The sequence below is a fragment of the Schistocerca serialis genome, chromosome 2, assembly GCF_023864345.2.
Source record: "Schistocerca serialis cubense isolate TAMUIC-IGC-003099 chromosome 2, iqSchSeri2.2, whole genome shotgun sequence".
Taxonomy (NCBI): domain Eukaryota; kingdom Metazoa; phylum Arthropoda; class Insecta; order Orthoptera; family Acrididae; genus Schistocerca; species Schistocerca serialis.
In genome coordinates this window covers 681,682,501-681,698,076 of record NC_064639.1, presented here as the reverse complement: position 1 = coordinate 681,698,076, position 15,576 = coordinate 681,682,501, and the positions used below count along the sequence as shown (strand labels likewise).

The window sequence follows — 15,576 nt, the reverse complement described above, 5'->3', positions numbered from 1 at the left end:
TTTATACCATGAAGTGGCAAGATGTGGCATGTGTCTGTCTTGTTCAACCCATGTGTACTCAAAGTTGTACACACTTTGATAGAACATCTGGCATGTCACAGTAATGTCTCGACTTGTTTATGGTATGTTTTTATTTACTAGTTAAAGCTACTTATTATTATATGTTGCCTTTGGATTGTGTCCATCCACATGAGAAGAATTTTGTGAGAGTTGTTATTTTACAGCATATTGTATAGTCCTCGTGTGGGAGAGTGGTGCAAGCAGTGTATGATATAACTTTCATTGCCTGTTTTTTTGGGTATGTAATTTTTGTCATTGAGCTGTTGTGTATGCCCTACTTCATTTTTTTATTTATTTGACTGTAAGCCTGCAACATCAACATATTTTCTATTATAGATCTGGGGATGGCAGGCAATATATTGCTAGAACCAGTAAGCCAGTAATTGTGTTAATGTAGCAGTCTTAGCAAGTAAATTGGTTTTCAAGAGAAGACTACAATACAAATTTAATATTCTCTCTACTTTGACCATTTTGCTGCCAAATAGCAAAATTCGACCACTGATTTCCTAATTAGATTGTCTCAGAATTATTTAATTTAATTTGCCTGCATGCCCTTATCCTTATTCTACTTTTGTTAGTATTCATTGTATAACCATGTCTTCTTTGTCTGTTGCCTGTTTCCTTTCTGTGATATTGCCTTACCCTCCTGTGTTTCTCCCATCTTTCAGCATTCCCTTGTTTGCTAAAAACTGCCTTGCCATTTCAGCCCTTGACATTCATACAACCTCTTTTCTCTATAGCTTTAATTAATTTTCCTTTCGGTAACATATATTTTTCCGATAGTCAAGCTTGTTTCTAAAGTTTTGCACTTCTCCTGTAGCCATTGCTACTTTGCTTTTTGCGCTTCCTGTCGATTTCATTTTTAAACATATGTATTCCATGATGATGTAAATTACATTCAATATATCGTGTATTACCCAAGTATTTCTATTGGGCTTGGTCTTTTTTCCTACTTGATCCTCAGCTTCCTTCACTATTTCATCTCTCAAAGCTACCCACTCATCTCTTATTGTATTCTTTCCCCCTGTTTCATTCAGTTGTTGCTAGGGCGACCAACATCTGACCATGATTTTAAGGGAGGTTAAGGAAGTGCAGGTGGTGACTATTTGAAGGCGTGGCAGATGGATGGTGTGTCAGGAGGCACTCTTCCAGTTCACCACTCGCTAATTCTTCAGGGAAGAGGAGCCAGTTGTAACCTGTGTACGCCGGTGGGTGCAGTAAGAGAAGAGTGTCTTTTAACCATTTATTGTTTCTGCAAATACATCTCTCCTTTAGCGATTCTAAGGCAGTCCTCTGCCGCTGCTTGTCCAGGTGTGCCGCGAGCGCCTGGCAGCTACACTGGAAGTGGATTTTGCGTCTCCACCCTCCGCACTCGAAGAAGGTGGCACATGCATATGTGACTTACACACGCCAGCCTAGGAGGTCCTCGGTCCCCTCCCATTTCTGTGGTTCATCTCTACTCTCAGAACCGCAATGACAGTTGTCGTGTGGTCGAGAAGTGCGCCGACCCTGGCCTGTCATGCAGGTAGGACCCATGGCTCCACTGAAGTGTCAAGAACACTGGTGTCCTGGTCCAAGTTGACACGGAAGACCCCCAGGCCTTCCCATCTGCATTGGAGCTGTCAGCAGCACCGAACTCCTGACTGGTGATTACGGAGAGGAAGACATCTCTTCGGCGGCTGTTGGCGGTGTTGAGTAGAGAAGGAAATCTACAACAGACTTATACCCCATTTTAATACCGTGCCCGTGAATCGAGTACAAGCATTTTTCTATGACATCGATCCTTCTGACCAACTCCCTTCTGAACTCAAATGCTGGAATATTTATAGTGTGAAATATTGGCTGGTGTTGACCCAACATCACTTGTAATGACCGCATAGGCTTCCCTAATATGAATGTATCAGCAGTTCATACTGCACCCTATTTGCTTAACGCATTTGTTATACCAGCATACTGGTTTGTAACAATATTCAGTGTGCATTCTTGTGTTAGCGACACGGCTTCTTACTTCACGTAACCAGGTGATGTGATACTTCTCAGTCGTATTGCTTTACTAAGCTCCTGCTGATGCTAGCTACTCAGTTTGCACAAAGCAATGATGTCCTGCTTTCTGTATGACCTGCTAATGCGATGGAACACTATCCTTTCTTGTCGTACTTGTTGATACTCCCGCAAGGTCTTGCAATTATGAAATTCTGTGGCCAGCTCCCTCGTACAGGGTTGGTATGTTAACAGAAGATTTAGTCACAATTAATTTCCACTGCACAATTGCATTGCATTTTCTGGGAATAGGGGACGTGGAGGTATAAATATAAAAAGTCTGGCATACTTTGTTTTACATCTCCTTCACTTCAAGATCACATGACGATAATTTATTCACTTTAGAAGTAAATGAATACACGTGTGATCACTGAACAGTATATTAGGTACAATTACGCAAAGAAAACTATACAAATCAGAAAATTTTTTGTTGACTGTCCTCAATTTTTAATTGCTGCCAACTTAAGCGCTCTATTAGGACTGGCTCTTTTGAAGCATTGTAAAATGTTGTTGTGTTGTGAGAGTCAGTTAATGTAATGACTGTGTTTAAACATGAATGCCTGTATAATCCATTTTCGCGAGTCTTTGTTACTTCCATGTGTTATTTATTACCGTAGCTGCTGATCAGTATGAGGTGAGTGCTTCCATGGGTTGCCAGTACTATCTGAGAAACAAGTAAACATTCCCCCCTCTCATGACCCCTCTGACACACATGCTATGTAACCGTTTCTCCACTCCATGCATTCCCTTGAGCCAAATCATCATCTTTCCGTATAGGCATGAACTGAAGAAAAGGCCACATGTCGACAACAGTATTGATTATTATACAAAAGCTTTTCGAGATCTGTCAGTCGGCAATTTGAGTGATCTATAGTACTTTGCAGGATTAATATTTATAACACCAAACACAAATGAAATCCTCAATAACTATTGGTTCTTTCTGTTTACCCAGGTCCCACCTTCTTTTTTCTGCAGTTCCTCCAGTTTTAATCTGCAGTCCACAACTAATAATCAGTGTTCACATATAACCTGAAAAAGTTTTTCAGTCTTAGACTGTCTGTCTTAATATTCTATCTGAAACATTTTGGTGCCTCCAGATGACTTCCATATATGCAGTCTTGTTTCATGATTCTCAAACCAAGTATTAATGATTAAATAATACAGATTTTTATAATAACAGTTGGTAATGAACAAAAGTAAAAATAACATATTGACATTGTATCTGGTTGCAGTCTGTCATGGACTGTCCGTGAGAACACTTGCAGTGTTATAACTACAGGGTGTATACGACCCAGGACAACCAGTATATCTGGGAAAAACCCGGGAATTTTTTCATCTGGAAGAAAATCGGGAAGAAGCCGGGATTGTTTAGAATTCTGGGAATTTTACAATGCTTTAGTTTTCAGTTAAATTTTTGTGATTTTGACTGGTAAGAACCAATACTCTAACAAAGGATGTTACTGTATCCCGCTACTACAGAATAATATTAATTTAAACTATTAACTTTTATTATTTGTGTGTTCGCGCTACTTAAGAGTGATCTTGCTATTGGATGACTACATCACGTGTCTTATGCTGTCATCAGCTGGTGAGCTCATGTGACGTGAGCTATGACTGGCTTACAAAAGCACATAGCAATCTAGATTTCAATGCTTCGGAAAGTGACATGCGGTATTAGGTGGAATTCAAATTTATACCTTCGTAATACAAAAATATGCAGCGTACTTGTTGCTGCATTTCAAAGGTCTTTCAAAACATATTTTTCCCCACTGAGTTTAGTTTTCTAAAGTGCCAGGAAATTCTATATCCGTATATATAACCATAAACATTCAAAGGATTGATGAGTTTTACAGTGCCAAGGAAGAGTATACTGTCACTTAACACAGAAATTGTATTTTCACCTGGGAGAAAGTGTATTTTTAACTGGGAAATCTGGGAATTTTTTTTCCTTGTCCACATATACACCCCGAACTGTCAAATTCCATTAATGTTAAGTATAAGAGAACACCCCTCATTGATCTGAATGATGACTCCCATCAATAAATATTAGACAGTTTTGGCAGAAAGTCCTTCAAGTGAGCAAACTTAGTGATGTCAACATACAAAGGGGAAAGTGGTGCACCCAAAGCCTCAGCATGATGGACACTGTACTGCATCAACATGTCTCTAGGTAACAGTAGATATGTCAGTGGATGAAAACAAAGACGTGCTAGTTAAGCCACGAGAATGAAAATCGTTCCAACCACAGTTGTAAGTTTCCAGAAATTGGGGAAGCAGTAAGAGAAAATAGAAGCTATGTGACAAGACACCCTGTGAACACGAAGCAAATAGCCATTGGTGTTCTGTAAATAAGAGCCCATCATAAGTATGCATAGTAGCATGTTAGCTTCTGCAGCACTGGAGCAGTCTGAGTCAGAACATGTAACTGGATGTCTCATAGTTCACCAGTGAACCCTTGACATTACAATATTGAGTGCCACTTACCCAGTAAGGAATATGTGAGGTCAAACTGTATTTCATTTTGGAGAGCAACTGAGTAGGACAACTGCAGAGCAACAGAAATATTTTGTGTCTTTGTCTGTGTGTAAGATAATAGAAGAACAATTGTAGTGATGTAAATGTTTCTAGAAAGTGAAGATGAACCATGGCAAAGGATTCAGCTCTGACAAAGCTGATTAATGAGACCTTGAGCAGGTGTAGCAGTATATAAAGAGCACTACTGACAAATAACATTGTCTTGTACCATTCCATTGTTGTTTTACTATTGCAAGCCCATATGTATTTGTTCATCGTTGCTTGAGTTAACACTGTGATAAGTTGTGTTGTTATATGTCCAAGATACCAGCAATAATATAAAATAAACAGTGTGCTAGGTGAGAAAAAATTTACTATCTGTGCAAGATGATGACCTAGATTATGAGCTAGCAGTACAATCCCACAATTAGGCAGTTGCCTACGAGATAGTTAGCAAATGAATAAGCAGTTGGCTGGGATCTGATGCAACTCAACTGCACTGTTTAATGCTTCAAGTGGGTCATTACTGTCGCAACAAAATGGTAAAATGAAAATCTATTTTATTATTGTTTAACTAAACAAGTGATTTAGCTCGTATAATGTAAGTTTATTTTATCTTGTTGAATTATACTAAGTTTAAACTATGGTATTCCTCATACATACCTTGGTAACATAAAGACACTTATTCTTGTACAAAGTATGCCACACGCCCACTCATGTTACAAAAAACAGCACAACTGCAAGGTTAAGGGAACAGAGTGAACTATATGTAATCTCTATAAGTAATCAGAATAGGCTGAGGGACAGTGCTCTCCTCTAGTAGCTAGGAACCCATATTGTTAGTGTGATCAGAAGAGTGTGCTATGATGCAAGTTGTGTCTCTCGAATGAGTTAGGCCAGTGACCTATAAGAGTAAAAGCACAGTAAGACGCACACCTCTTCCATTGAGGTATAGGCTTGTACAGGAAATAAATTGTTTAACTGTTTAAACTATACCTATTTGACAACTAGGATACTTCCTAGTTTGGTAGCGATCATCTCGCTTTCCCTCATCTGTCCTAAGTAACTGAAAAGAGCTTCTACTCCCTCTCACTTCTTACGATGTTAGAAAGGAGCCACCCCACGTTTCATCATCGCTCAAGTACTGTCCACAACTAATGGGGCTGTGATAACAGGACTGCTCAAAAGGCACATTAAGACTGCCCACAGGACTTTGTCATGGAATTGGAGGGACTGAAGGAAATACCTAAAGTCAACTTATTAGAAGGTGTTCCCAGATGAATACAGGGTGTGATAATGGCCAGTGGGAGACATACACTGTACTGAGACAATAAATGCTACACACAATTAATTTTCTGTGAAGTCCTGTCATCATTGGCACTGTAGTATACAGGGTGTTACAAAAAGGTACGGCCAAACTTTCAGGAAACATTCCTCACACACAAATAAAGAAAAGACGTTATGTGGACATGTGTCTGGAAACGATTAATTTCCATGTTAGAGCTCATTTTAGTTTCGTCTGTATGTACTGTACTTCCTCGATTCACCGCCAGTTGGCCCAATTGAAGGAAGGTAATGTTGACTTAGGTGCTTGTGTTGACATGCGACTCATTGCTCTACAGTACTAACATCAAGCACATCAGTACTTAGCGTCAACAGGTTAGTGTTCATCACGAACGTGGTTTTGCAGTCAGTGCAATGTTTACAAATGCGGAGTTGGCAGATGCCCATTTGATGTATGGATTAGCACAGGGCAATAGCCGTGGTGCGGTACGTTTGTATCGAGACAGATTTCCAGAACGAAGGTGTCCCGACAGGAAGATGTTCAAAGCAATTGATCAGCGTCTTAGGGAGCACGGAACATTCCAGCCTATGACTCGCGACTGGGGAAGACCTAGAATGACGAGGACACCTGCAATGGACGAGGCAATTCTTCGTGCAGTTGACGATAACCCTAATGTCAGCATCAGAGAAGTTACTGCTGTACAAGGTAACATTGACCACGTCACTGTATGGAGAGTGCTACGGGAGAACCAGTTGTTTCCGTACCATGTACAGCGTGTGCAGGCACCATCAGCAGCTGATTGGCCTCCACGGGTACACTTCTGCGAATGGATCATCCAACAATGTGTCAATCCTCATTTCAGGGCAAATGTTCTCTTTACGGATGAGGCTTCATTCCAATGTGATCAAATTGTAAATTTTCACAATCAACATGTGTTGGCTGATGAGAATCCACACGCAATTGTGCAATCACGTTATCAACACAGATTTTCTGTGAACGTTTGGGCAGGCATTGTTGGTGATGTCTTGATTGGGCCCCATGTTCTTCCACCTATGCTCAATGGAGCACGTTATCATGATTTCATACGGGATACTCTATCTGTGCTGCTAGAACGTGTGCCTTTACAAGTTCGACACAACATGTGGATCTTGCACGATGGAGCTCCTGCACATTTCAGTCGAAGTGTTCATACGCTTCTCAACAACAGATTCGGTGACCGATGGATTGGTAGAGGCGGACCAATTCCATGGCCTCTACGCTCTCCTGACCTCAACCCTCCTGACTTTCATTTAGGGGGGCATTTGAAAGCTCTTGTCTACGCAACCCCGGTACCAAATGTAGAGACTCTTCGTTCTCGTATTGTGGACGGCTGTGATACAATGCGCCATTCTCCAGGGCTGCATCAGGGATTCCATGCGACGGAGGGTGGATGTGTATCCTCGCTAACGGAGGACATTTTGAACATTTCCTGTAACAAAGTGTTTGAAGTCAATCTGGTACGTTCTGTTGCTGTGTGTTTCCATTCCATGAATAATGTGATTTGAAGAGAAGTAATAAAATGAGCTCTAACATGGAAAGTAAGCATTTCCGGACGCATGTCCACATAACATATTTTCTTTCTTTATGTGTGAGGAATGTGTCCTGAAAGTTTGGCCGTACCTTTTTGTAACATCGTTTATACTTCATTGGTTGAAAAATACATTACTGTCTTAACTCTCCTTTGATTTATTAGTTTATTTTCTGAAGTAATGGTGAAAATATCAATGAAGTATTTATTTTCTAAGTTAAGCTGTAAGAACTTAATGTGAGGTCTGTATGCAACGTGGGAGAATTGTTTACTGTTTCAGAACTTTGTATTCTTAAACCCATTCTTCAGAAGTGCTAAATGACACTCCTACATGTGGGACGGGGTGGGGAGGGTGGGTGGGGACTGGAGCCACGTCTCATGGCCCTGTCTGAAAGTATTTAACATCCCGGTCTTAAGAATTTGTTATAAAGTGTCACATTATATAAATGTGAGTGGTTCGAGGACGGAGCTCATGGTATGTTTAAATGTGTCATTGCTACATGTAAAGGTAGAGGAAAGTAGAAAGTGTATGTTCAGGATATATTAGATATACAAACTTTTTTTTACCTCACAGTTCTCTTGTTCTGAGTTAGCAGAAACTAGAGTGATTGAGACTAATTGCGTGGCAGTTTAAAGCATCTGACATTGATTGTAGTTAAATATCATTGTAGCACAATATCACTTATTGTTACTGGTGACTATAGTTAAGTATTTTGTATGAATATGGATAATTAATCAGTTTGTAGCCCTATCATTGGCACACCCCAAAATCTTTTTTTCAGGGTAGTAATTTTAGTTCTGTTTCATTTAACATTTCAGTTTTTATCTTAGTAGATGCTAGATGTGAAGCACAGAACACAATTCCATTTCATGTTGTTCATAATTCTTTGTGGGTGAGATGGAGTTTTCATTGCCTTCTTCCACCTTGTCACATTGTGGTGGACTGGTATCTTTAATATGTTTGAGTGCTTTACATTCACAAAGTGATTATAAATTGAATAACAATTGGAATGTGAGAATGAAATAGCATTGTGTTTCTCTTAAACTACTGTTCCTCTGAGCTGAAAGTTTCTACATTTTTTGTGGAGTTGAACATTTGCCCCTCTGGAATATGCAAGAATCACAGGGACACTCAAATTACATAGCTTCTTCTTGACTTTTCAGAGACTGGCCCAACAAGTGGAATTCACAAAGAAAACAAGAAATTGAGGAAAAGGCTACAAGATCTTGAGAATGAGAACAATTTGCTTAAACTGAAATTTGAAATTCTTCTTGACATGGTAAGCTTGTGGAAATAATGAACATTCTCATTCATACCCATAAAACGAAAAGCATTTTGAACATTGAGCACTTGCCTAAAATTTTGCTATATATTTTCAAAGCTCCTGTGACACTGTCAAATAACCAGTTCTGAAAGTTATATCACAACTCCGTAAGTATTGTACTTGACCTCATGAAACAATTGAGATTATATTCCACTGATGCATATTGTTTTCTATAATCGTTAGCAGTGTAGAATAGATACACTAATGAGCCAAAGCATTGCGACCATCATCTTAAAAATGAGTTGGTGCGCTTTTGGAACACAGTACAGCAGTGAGTCTGGATGATCTGGATTCGGCAAGTTCGCAGTAAGTTTCTGGAGGTATATGACACCCAATTTTCCCGTACAGGTCATGCAATTCCCATAAATTAAGGACTAGTAGTTTGTGAAAATTGAGCTGGCATTTGATTGGTGTCCCCGATGTGTTCCATTATGTTCCAATCAGGGAAAATTTGGTGGCCATGAACTCAATATGAGTTTACTGTCATGCTCTTTATAACACTGTAACAAGATTCTGGCTTCGTGACATGGACAGTTTCACTGGCAGAAGACACCATCATTGTTGGGGAAGACTCCGAGCACAAAGAGAGAGATCATATGGTTCATGACAGTGTTCACCTAGTCCGCAGCTATCATCATTACTACTACAGTTTCTAGGGAAGCCCGTGTAAATGTCCCCCATACCTTAATACTGCTTCCACCGGCCAGTGCGTTGCATATTCAAGGAGCTATTTGCTTGCATGTCAGCGTACTCAGATACAACCATTGACCTTCTGTAACAACATGATTCATTCAATCCAGTCACACAATTCCATTGATCCACAGCCCAATCTAAATTTCCATGCCAAATGAAAATGTAATTGATGTTGTTGGGTCAGCACAGCTACATGTGCGGATCAAATGCTGCGGAGTTTTACATTCAATGATGTGCTCCAAAACATTGTACCTGCACCAGCATTGTACTCTTTCAGCAGACCAGCCACAGGTAGCCACCTATGCTGCTTCGCGAAGAGGACAACCTTCCAACTACTATGTTTTGTGATGCAGTGCTGGCATCAAACACCTTTTCGCCTACTCATTGTTTCACTGTCCTTCGATCACATTACATGGATGCTCATGACATCAGCTTGTGAACAGTTGACCAGCTTCACTATTTTGAAATCTGGTCATGCACACATTTTCACTTGTTGCGACAGTTCCATGTAAAGTACCAGTGCAGCTGGTATCAGTTGCTTTCCTTTCCTTTCCTTTCCATTCCATTCCTTTCCCTTCCCCCTCCTCCCTCCACCTTCAGCTTACATCCTATAATACTTGTCTTACTGTGTTAAATGTTTTATGTTAAATATTTAGTGCAAGATTATAACTCCTAATTAGTAATCACGGCATTTTATTCTTTTAAATTTCGTCTATAACTATATAAAATACTGAAATTCAAATTTCTGTTGCTGCTGGATGCTTTTAGATAGGCAACCTGCCTGTTGGACTGTGTACCGTGCACAGGATTAGCTGTTAGGTAATTTAATTTTGTAGGCAAGTTCTGGTAGAACGTAAATACTTCAGGAGTGAAGAACAACTCTCACCACAAAGCAGAAACATTTAGTTGTTGACACACACACACACACACACACACACACACACACACACACACACACACGCCTTTACTCTCACATGGCACTGTCTGGATGCACAATGCCAGTGCTGCATTTTTTCAGTTGGACTAGGTTGCAGTGGGAGTTGTGTTCGGTGAGATAAGTAGAGGAGAGAGAGGCACAAGGCAGAGAGAGGTGTTGGGGGTGGGTAGCTAGCAGCTTGGAGGGAGGCAGTCGGTTTGGTGGCTAGGAATGTGGCAGGGAGAGTTAGCAGGTGCACAGACTAGGCATATGATGCACAGTTCTCAGTGTCAGAGCCGTTGGGGAACAAAGTTCACTGATGTGGGGGAAGCAAATTGGGAGGAGGTGGCAGGGCAAAGCACGGAGAAACTGTTGGGTGGAGAGTGTTAGAGACATTGGGTTACCGGAGATCGAGGCCAGGGTGACTGTGGGAGTGAAGGATATGTTGCAATGATAACTCTCATCTGCAGAGTTCAGAGAAGTTGGTGATAGAGTGAAGGATCCAGATGGCCTGGATTGTGAAGCAACCATTGAAATTGTGCACATTATCCTCAGTGTTTTATGTTAAAACTTCAAACTTTGTTCTAAACATGTAAGATAAAAATACACTCTTAAAAAAACACCATGAAGGAATTATCCCAGTGGGACGGAAATTGGCGGATGTGATGTACCTGTATAAACAGGCAAATGATTACAATTTGTATGATTTATTCAAGAGAAAGACTTCACAAACTGAGCAAGTCAGTAATCTGTTGGTCCACATCTGGCCCATTATGCAAGCAGTTATTCATCTTGGCATTGATTGATAGGGTTCTTGGATGTCCTCCGAAGGATATCATGCCAAATTCTGTCCAATTGGCACAGTAGATCATCAAAATCCCAAGCTGGTTGGAGGGCCCTGCGCACAATGCTCCAGTGTGTTTCCATTGGGGAGCGACCCAGCAACCATGCTGGCCAAGGTAGGGTTCTGCAAGCATGAAGACAAGCAATAGAAACTCACACTGTGTGCAGGTGGGCATTATATTGCTGAAATGAAAGCCCATGGTGAATAGTCATGGAGGTTAACAAAACATGGTGTAGAATATTGTCAATGTACCACTGTGCAGTAAGGGTGCTGTGGTGACAACCAAAGAGGTCCTGCTATGAGAAGAAATGGCATCCCATATCTCAACCCATGTTCATGGATCATATGGCAGGTGATAGTTGGGTTATTATCCCACTGCTGTTGGGACATCTCCAGAGACATCTTCAGTGGTCATAGTAAGGGTTCAGATCAAAGTGGGACTCATCAATGCACACAATTTTGCTCCAGTGTATGAAAGTCCAGGCTGAAGACAAACCTGGAGATGCCCCGGACAGTGGTGGGATACCAAAATAAAATTCATCCACCATGTGGCCCGACAATCAAGATTGATGGTCTAAGGTGCCATTTCATTTCACAGGACCTCTTTGATTGTCATCCACAGCATCCTTACATACCAGTGACACATTAACGATATACTACAGCCTGCTTCCCCCCCACCCCCACCCCCCACCCCAACCCCGCCCTTCATGGCAAGTCATCCTGGACTTACATTCCAGCAAGACAATGTCCACCCACACATGGTGAGCATTTCTACTGATTGTCTTTGTGTTTGCAGAACACCACCATGGCTAACAAGGTCATGTGATGTTTCCCCAACTGAAAAATTTGGAGCGTTATGGGCAGGGGCCCCCCTGAACCAGGTCGAGATTTTGACGATCAACATGCCAGTTGGACAGAATTTGACATGATGTTCAGTAGAAGGACATCAAACAACTATATCAATCAATGCCAAGGCAAATAACTGTTTGCATAAGGGCCAGATGTAGACTAATCCATTATTCATTTGTTCAATTTGTGAAGCTCTTTCTCTTGAACAAATAATCCAATTTTTTCAAAATTGTAATAATTTGCTTGTATTTATATGTACATCACATGTGCTAATTTGTGTCCCATTTTGATAATTTCTATGTGGTGCATTGTTTTTTAGAGTGTAGTTATGCATGAAATTATGAAATTTAATTGGACCAGTTTTCTATGAACTTTTTGATTTATAAAATGAAATTATCCCATACGTGTTGATATTGAAGTATTGAGAATATACTTTAAGCTTGATTACATGACAGTGCTTTGAATTGTAGAATGTTAGGGTGTTATTTAATGTGATGGGTAGTGCCATCTGGATATCTGAATGGGAGAATCTTTTTACCTCCAGAATATTTTGCTCAGGAGGATCCATCAACATTATGCCATACAGTAGTGCAACAAGCTCTTGGGGGAAAAAATCACAGTTGTAGTTTCCCATTATTTTCAACCATTTGCAGTACTAGTACAGCAAGGCAACATTGGCTAATGTTAATAAGGCCAAATTAGTCAACTATCTAGACTGTTGTCCTTACAGTTACTGAAAAAGCCACTGCCCATATTCAGGAACCACATGTTTGTCTCTTCACAAATACGCTTCTGTTGTGGTTGCACCTATGGTATGGCTCCTCTGTTGCAGTTGCCTGTCTCATTGAGACACCCAAGCAACTCCCACCTCTTATTGCAAAGCCCATGGTTCTTGTTTTACATAATGTGGCAAAATGCACTAATAATAATAATAATAATAACCCTGTGGAGGCCCAAGAAAAGAATAGGCCTCCGGTATGTTCTGCCAGTCGTAAAAGGCGACGGAAAGAACAAACCACTAATAGGGCTAACCCCCCTTTTAGTGTGATTAGTTGGTTCAGTACAGAACTAATGAAGCCTCGGACAAGCGCTGTCATGGTCGGGGACGACGCTTGAACCCTATGGCCGTCCACAATGGTAACGACACTGCTAGCCACACGGAAAATGATTTAAATCCAAATAGAGATGTTTTGCAGGATATGCTTCCTGCAACCACTCTAGAAGGAAAACAAAGACAGAGGATGAGATGGTGAGATGAAGTTAACCGACACCTCATGTTCTGTTATTACCAAGCAGCAAACTTAGGAACCAACACAACTGGATACAGATCACAAGTATACACAACTTTTATTACCAGATACTCAGAATTAAAATTTTTGACAGAACAACGACTAGCTGATCAGATCCATGTAATAATCAAAAATAACAGGATACCCCAGTCAGAATTAGAAAAAATCAAACAACAAGTACAACAAATGTTGTTGTTGTTGTGGTCTTCAGTCCTGAGACTGGTTTGATGCAGCTGTCCATGCTACTCTATCCTGTACAAGCTTCTTCATCTCCCAGTACCTACTGCAACCTACATCCTTCTGAATCTGCTTATTGTATTCATCTGTTGGTCTCCCCCTACAATTTTTACCCTCCACGCTGCCCTCCAATACTAAATTGGTGATCCCTTGATGCCTCAGAACATGTCCTACCAACCGATCCTTCTTCTGGTCAAGTTGTGCCACAAACTCCTCTTCTCCCCCATCCTATTCAGTACCTCTTCATTAGTTATGTGATCAACCCATCTAATCTTCAGCATTCTTTTGTAGCACCACATTTCGAAAGCTTCTATTCTCTTCTTGTCCAAACTATTTACCGTCCATATTTCACTTCCATACATGGCTACACTCCATACAAAAACTTTCAGAAATGACTTCCTGACACTTAAATCTATACTCGATGTTAACAAATTTCTCTTCTTCAGAAACGCTTTCCTCGTCATTGCCAGTCTACATTTTATATCCTCTCTACTTCGACCATCATCAGTTATTTTGCTCCCCAAATAGCAAAACTCCTTTACTACTTTAAGTGTCTCACTTCCTAATCTAATACCCTCAACATCACCCGACTTAATTCGACTACATTCCGTTATCCTCGTTTTGCTTTTGTTGGTGTTCATCTTATATCCTCCCTTCAAGACACCATCCATTCCGTTCAACTGCTCTTCCAAGTCCTTTGCTGTCTCTGACAGAATTACAATGTCATCGGCGAACCTCAAAGTTTTTATTTCTTCTCCATGGATTTTAATACCTACTCCAAATTTTTCTTTTGTTTCCTTCACTGCTTGCTCGATATACAGATTGAATAACATCGGGGACAGGCTACAACCCTGTCTCACTCCCTTCCCAACTGCTGCTTCCCTTTCATGTCCCTCGACTCTTATAACTGCCATCTGGTTTCTGTACAAATTGTAAATAGCCTTTCGCTCCCTGTATTTTACCCCTGCCACCTTTAGAATTTGAAAGAGAGTATTCCAGTCAACATTGTCAAAAGCTTTCTCTAGGTCTACAAATGCTAGAAACGTAGGTTTGCCTTTCCTTAATCTTTCTTCTAAGATAAGTCGTAAGGTCAGTATTGCCTCACGTGTTCCAGTATTTCTACGGAATCCAAACTGATCTTCCCCGAGGTCGGCTTCTACTAGTTTTTCCATTCGTCTGTAAAGAATTCGTGTTAGTATTTTGCAGCTGTGGCTTATTAAACTGATAGTTCGGTAATTTTCATACCTGCTTTCTTTGGGATTGGAATTATTATATTCTTCTTGAAGTCTGAGGGTATTTCGCCTGTTTCATACATCTTGCTCACCAGATGGTAGAGTTTTGTCAGGACTGGCTCTCCCAAGGCCGTCAGTAGTTCCAATGGAATGTTGTGTGCTCCCGGGGCCTTGTTTCGACACAGGTCTTTCAGTGCTCTGTCAAACTCTTCACGCAGTATCGTATCTCCCATTTCATCTTCATCTACGTCCTCTTCCATTTCCATAATATTGTCCTCAAGTACATCGCCCTTGTATAGATCCTCTATATACTCCTTCCACCTTTCTGCTTTCCCTTCTTTGCTTAGAACTGGGTTTCCATCTGAGCTCTTGATGTTCATACAAGTGGTTCTCTTATCTCCAAAGGTCTCTTTAATTTTCGTGTAGGCAGTATCTGTCTTACCCCTAGTGAGATAAGCCTCTACATCCTTACATTTGTCCTCTAGCCATCCCTGCTTAGCCATTTTGCCTGCTTCATTTACTGCATTTTTATATTTTCTCCTTTCATCAATTAAATTCAATATTTCTTCTGTTACCCAAGGATTTCTACTAGCCCTCGTCTTTTTACCTACTTGATCCTCTGCTGCCTTCACTACTTCATCCCTCAAAGCTACCCATTCTTCTTCTACTGTATTTCTTTCCCCCATTCCTGTCAATTATTCCCTTATGCTCTCCCTGAATCTCTG

The 15,576-nt window shown here is 40.7% G+C and overlaps 1 protein-coding gene across 2 annotated transcripts in view; it reads left to right on the top strand.

Moving 5' to 3' along the window:
* The window catches only part of LOC126457799 (protein chibby homolog 1), a 56,266-nt gene that overhangs the window by 23,723 nt on the left and 16,967 nt on the right, over window positions 1–15,576 (top strand). For both annotated transcript variants that reach the window (XM_050094397.1, XM_050094396.1), the window contains one exon: window positions 8,631–8,746. In XM_050094397.1, coding sequence (XP_049950354.1) covers window positions 8,631–8,746 — 116 coding nt within the window. The remainder of the gene's footprint in view (window positions 1–8,630; window positions 8,747–15,576) is intronic.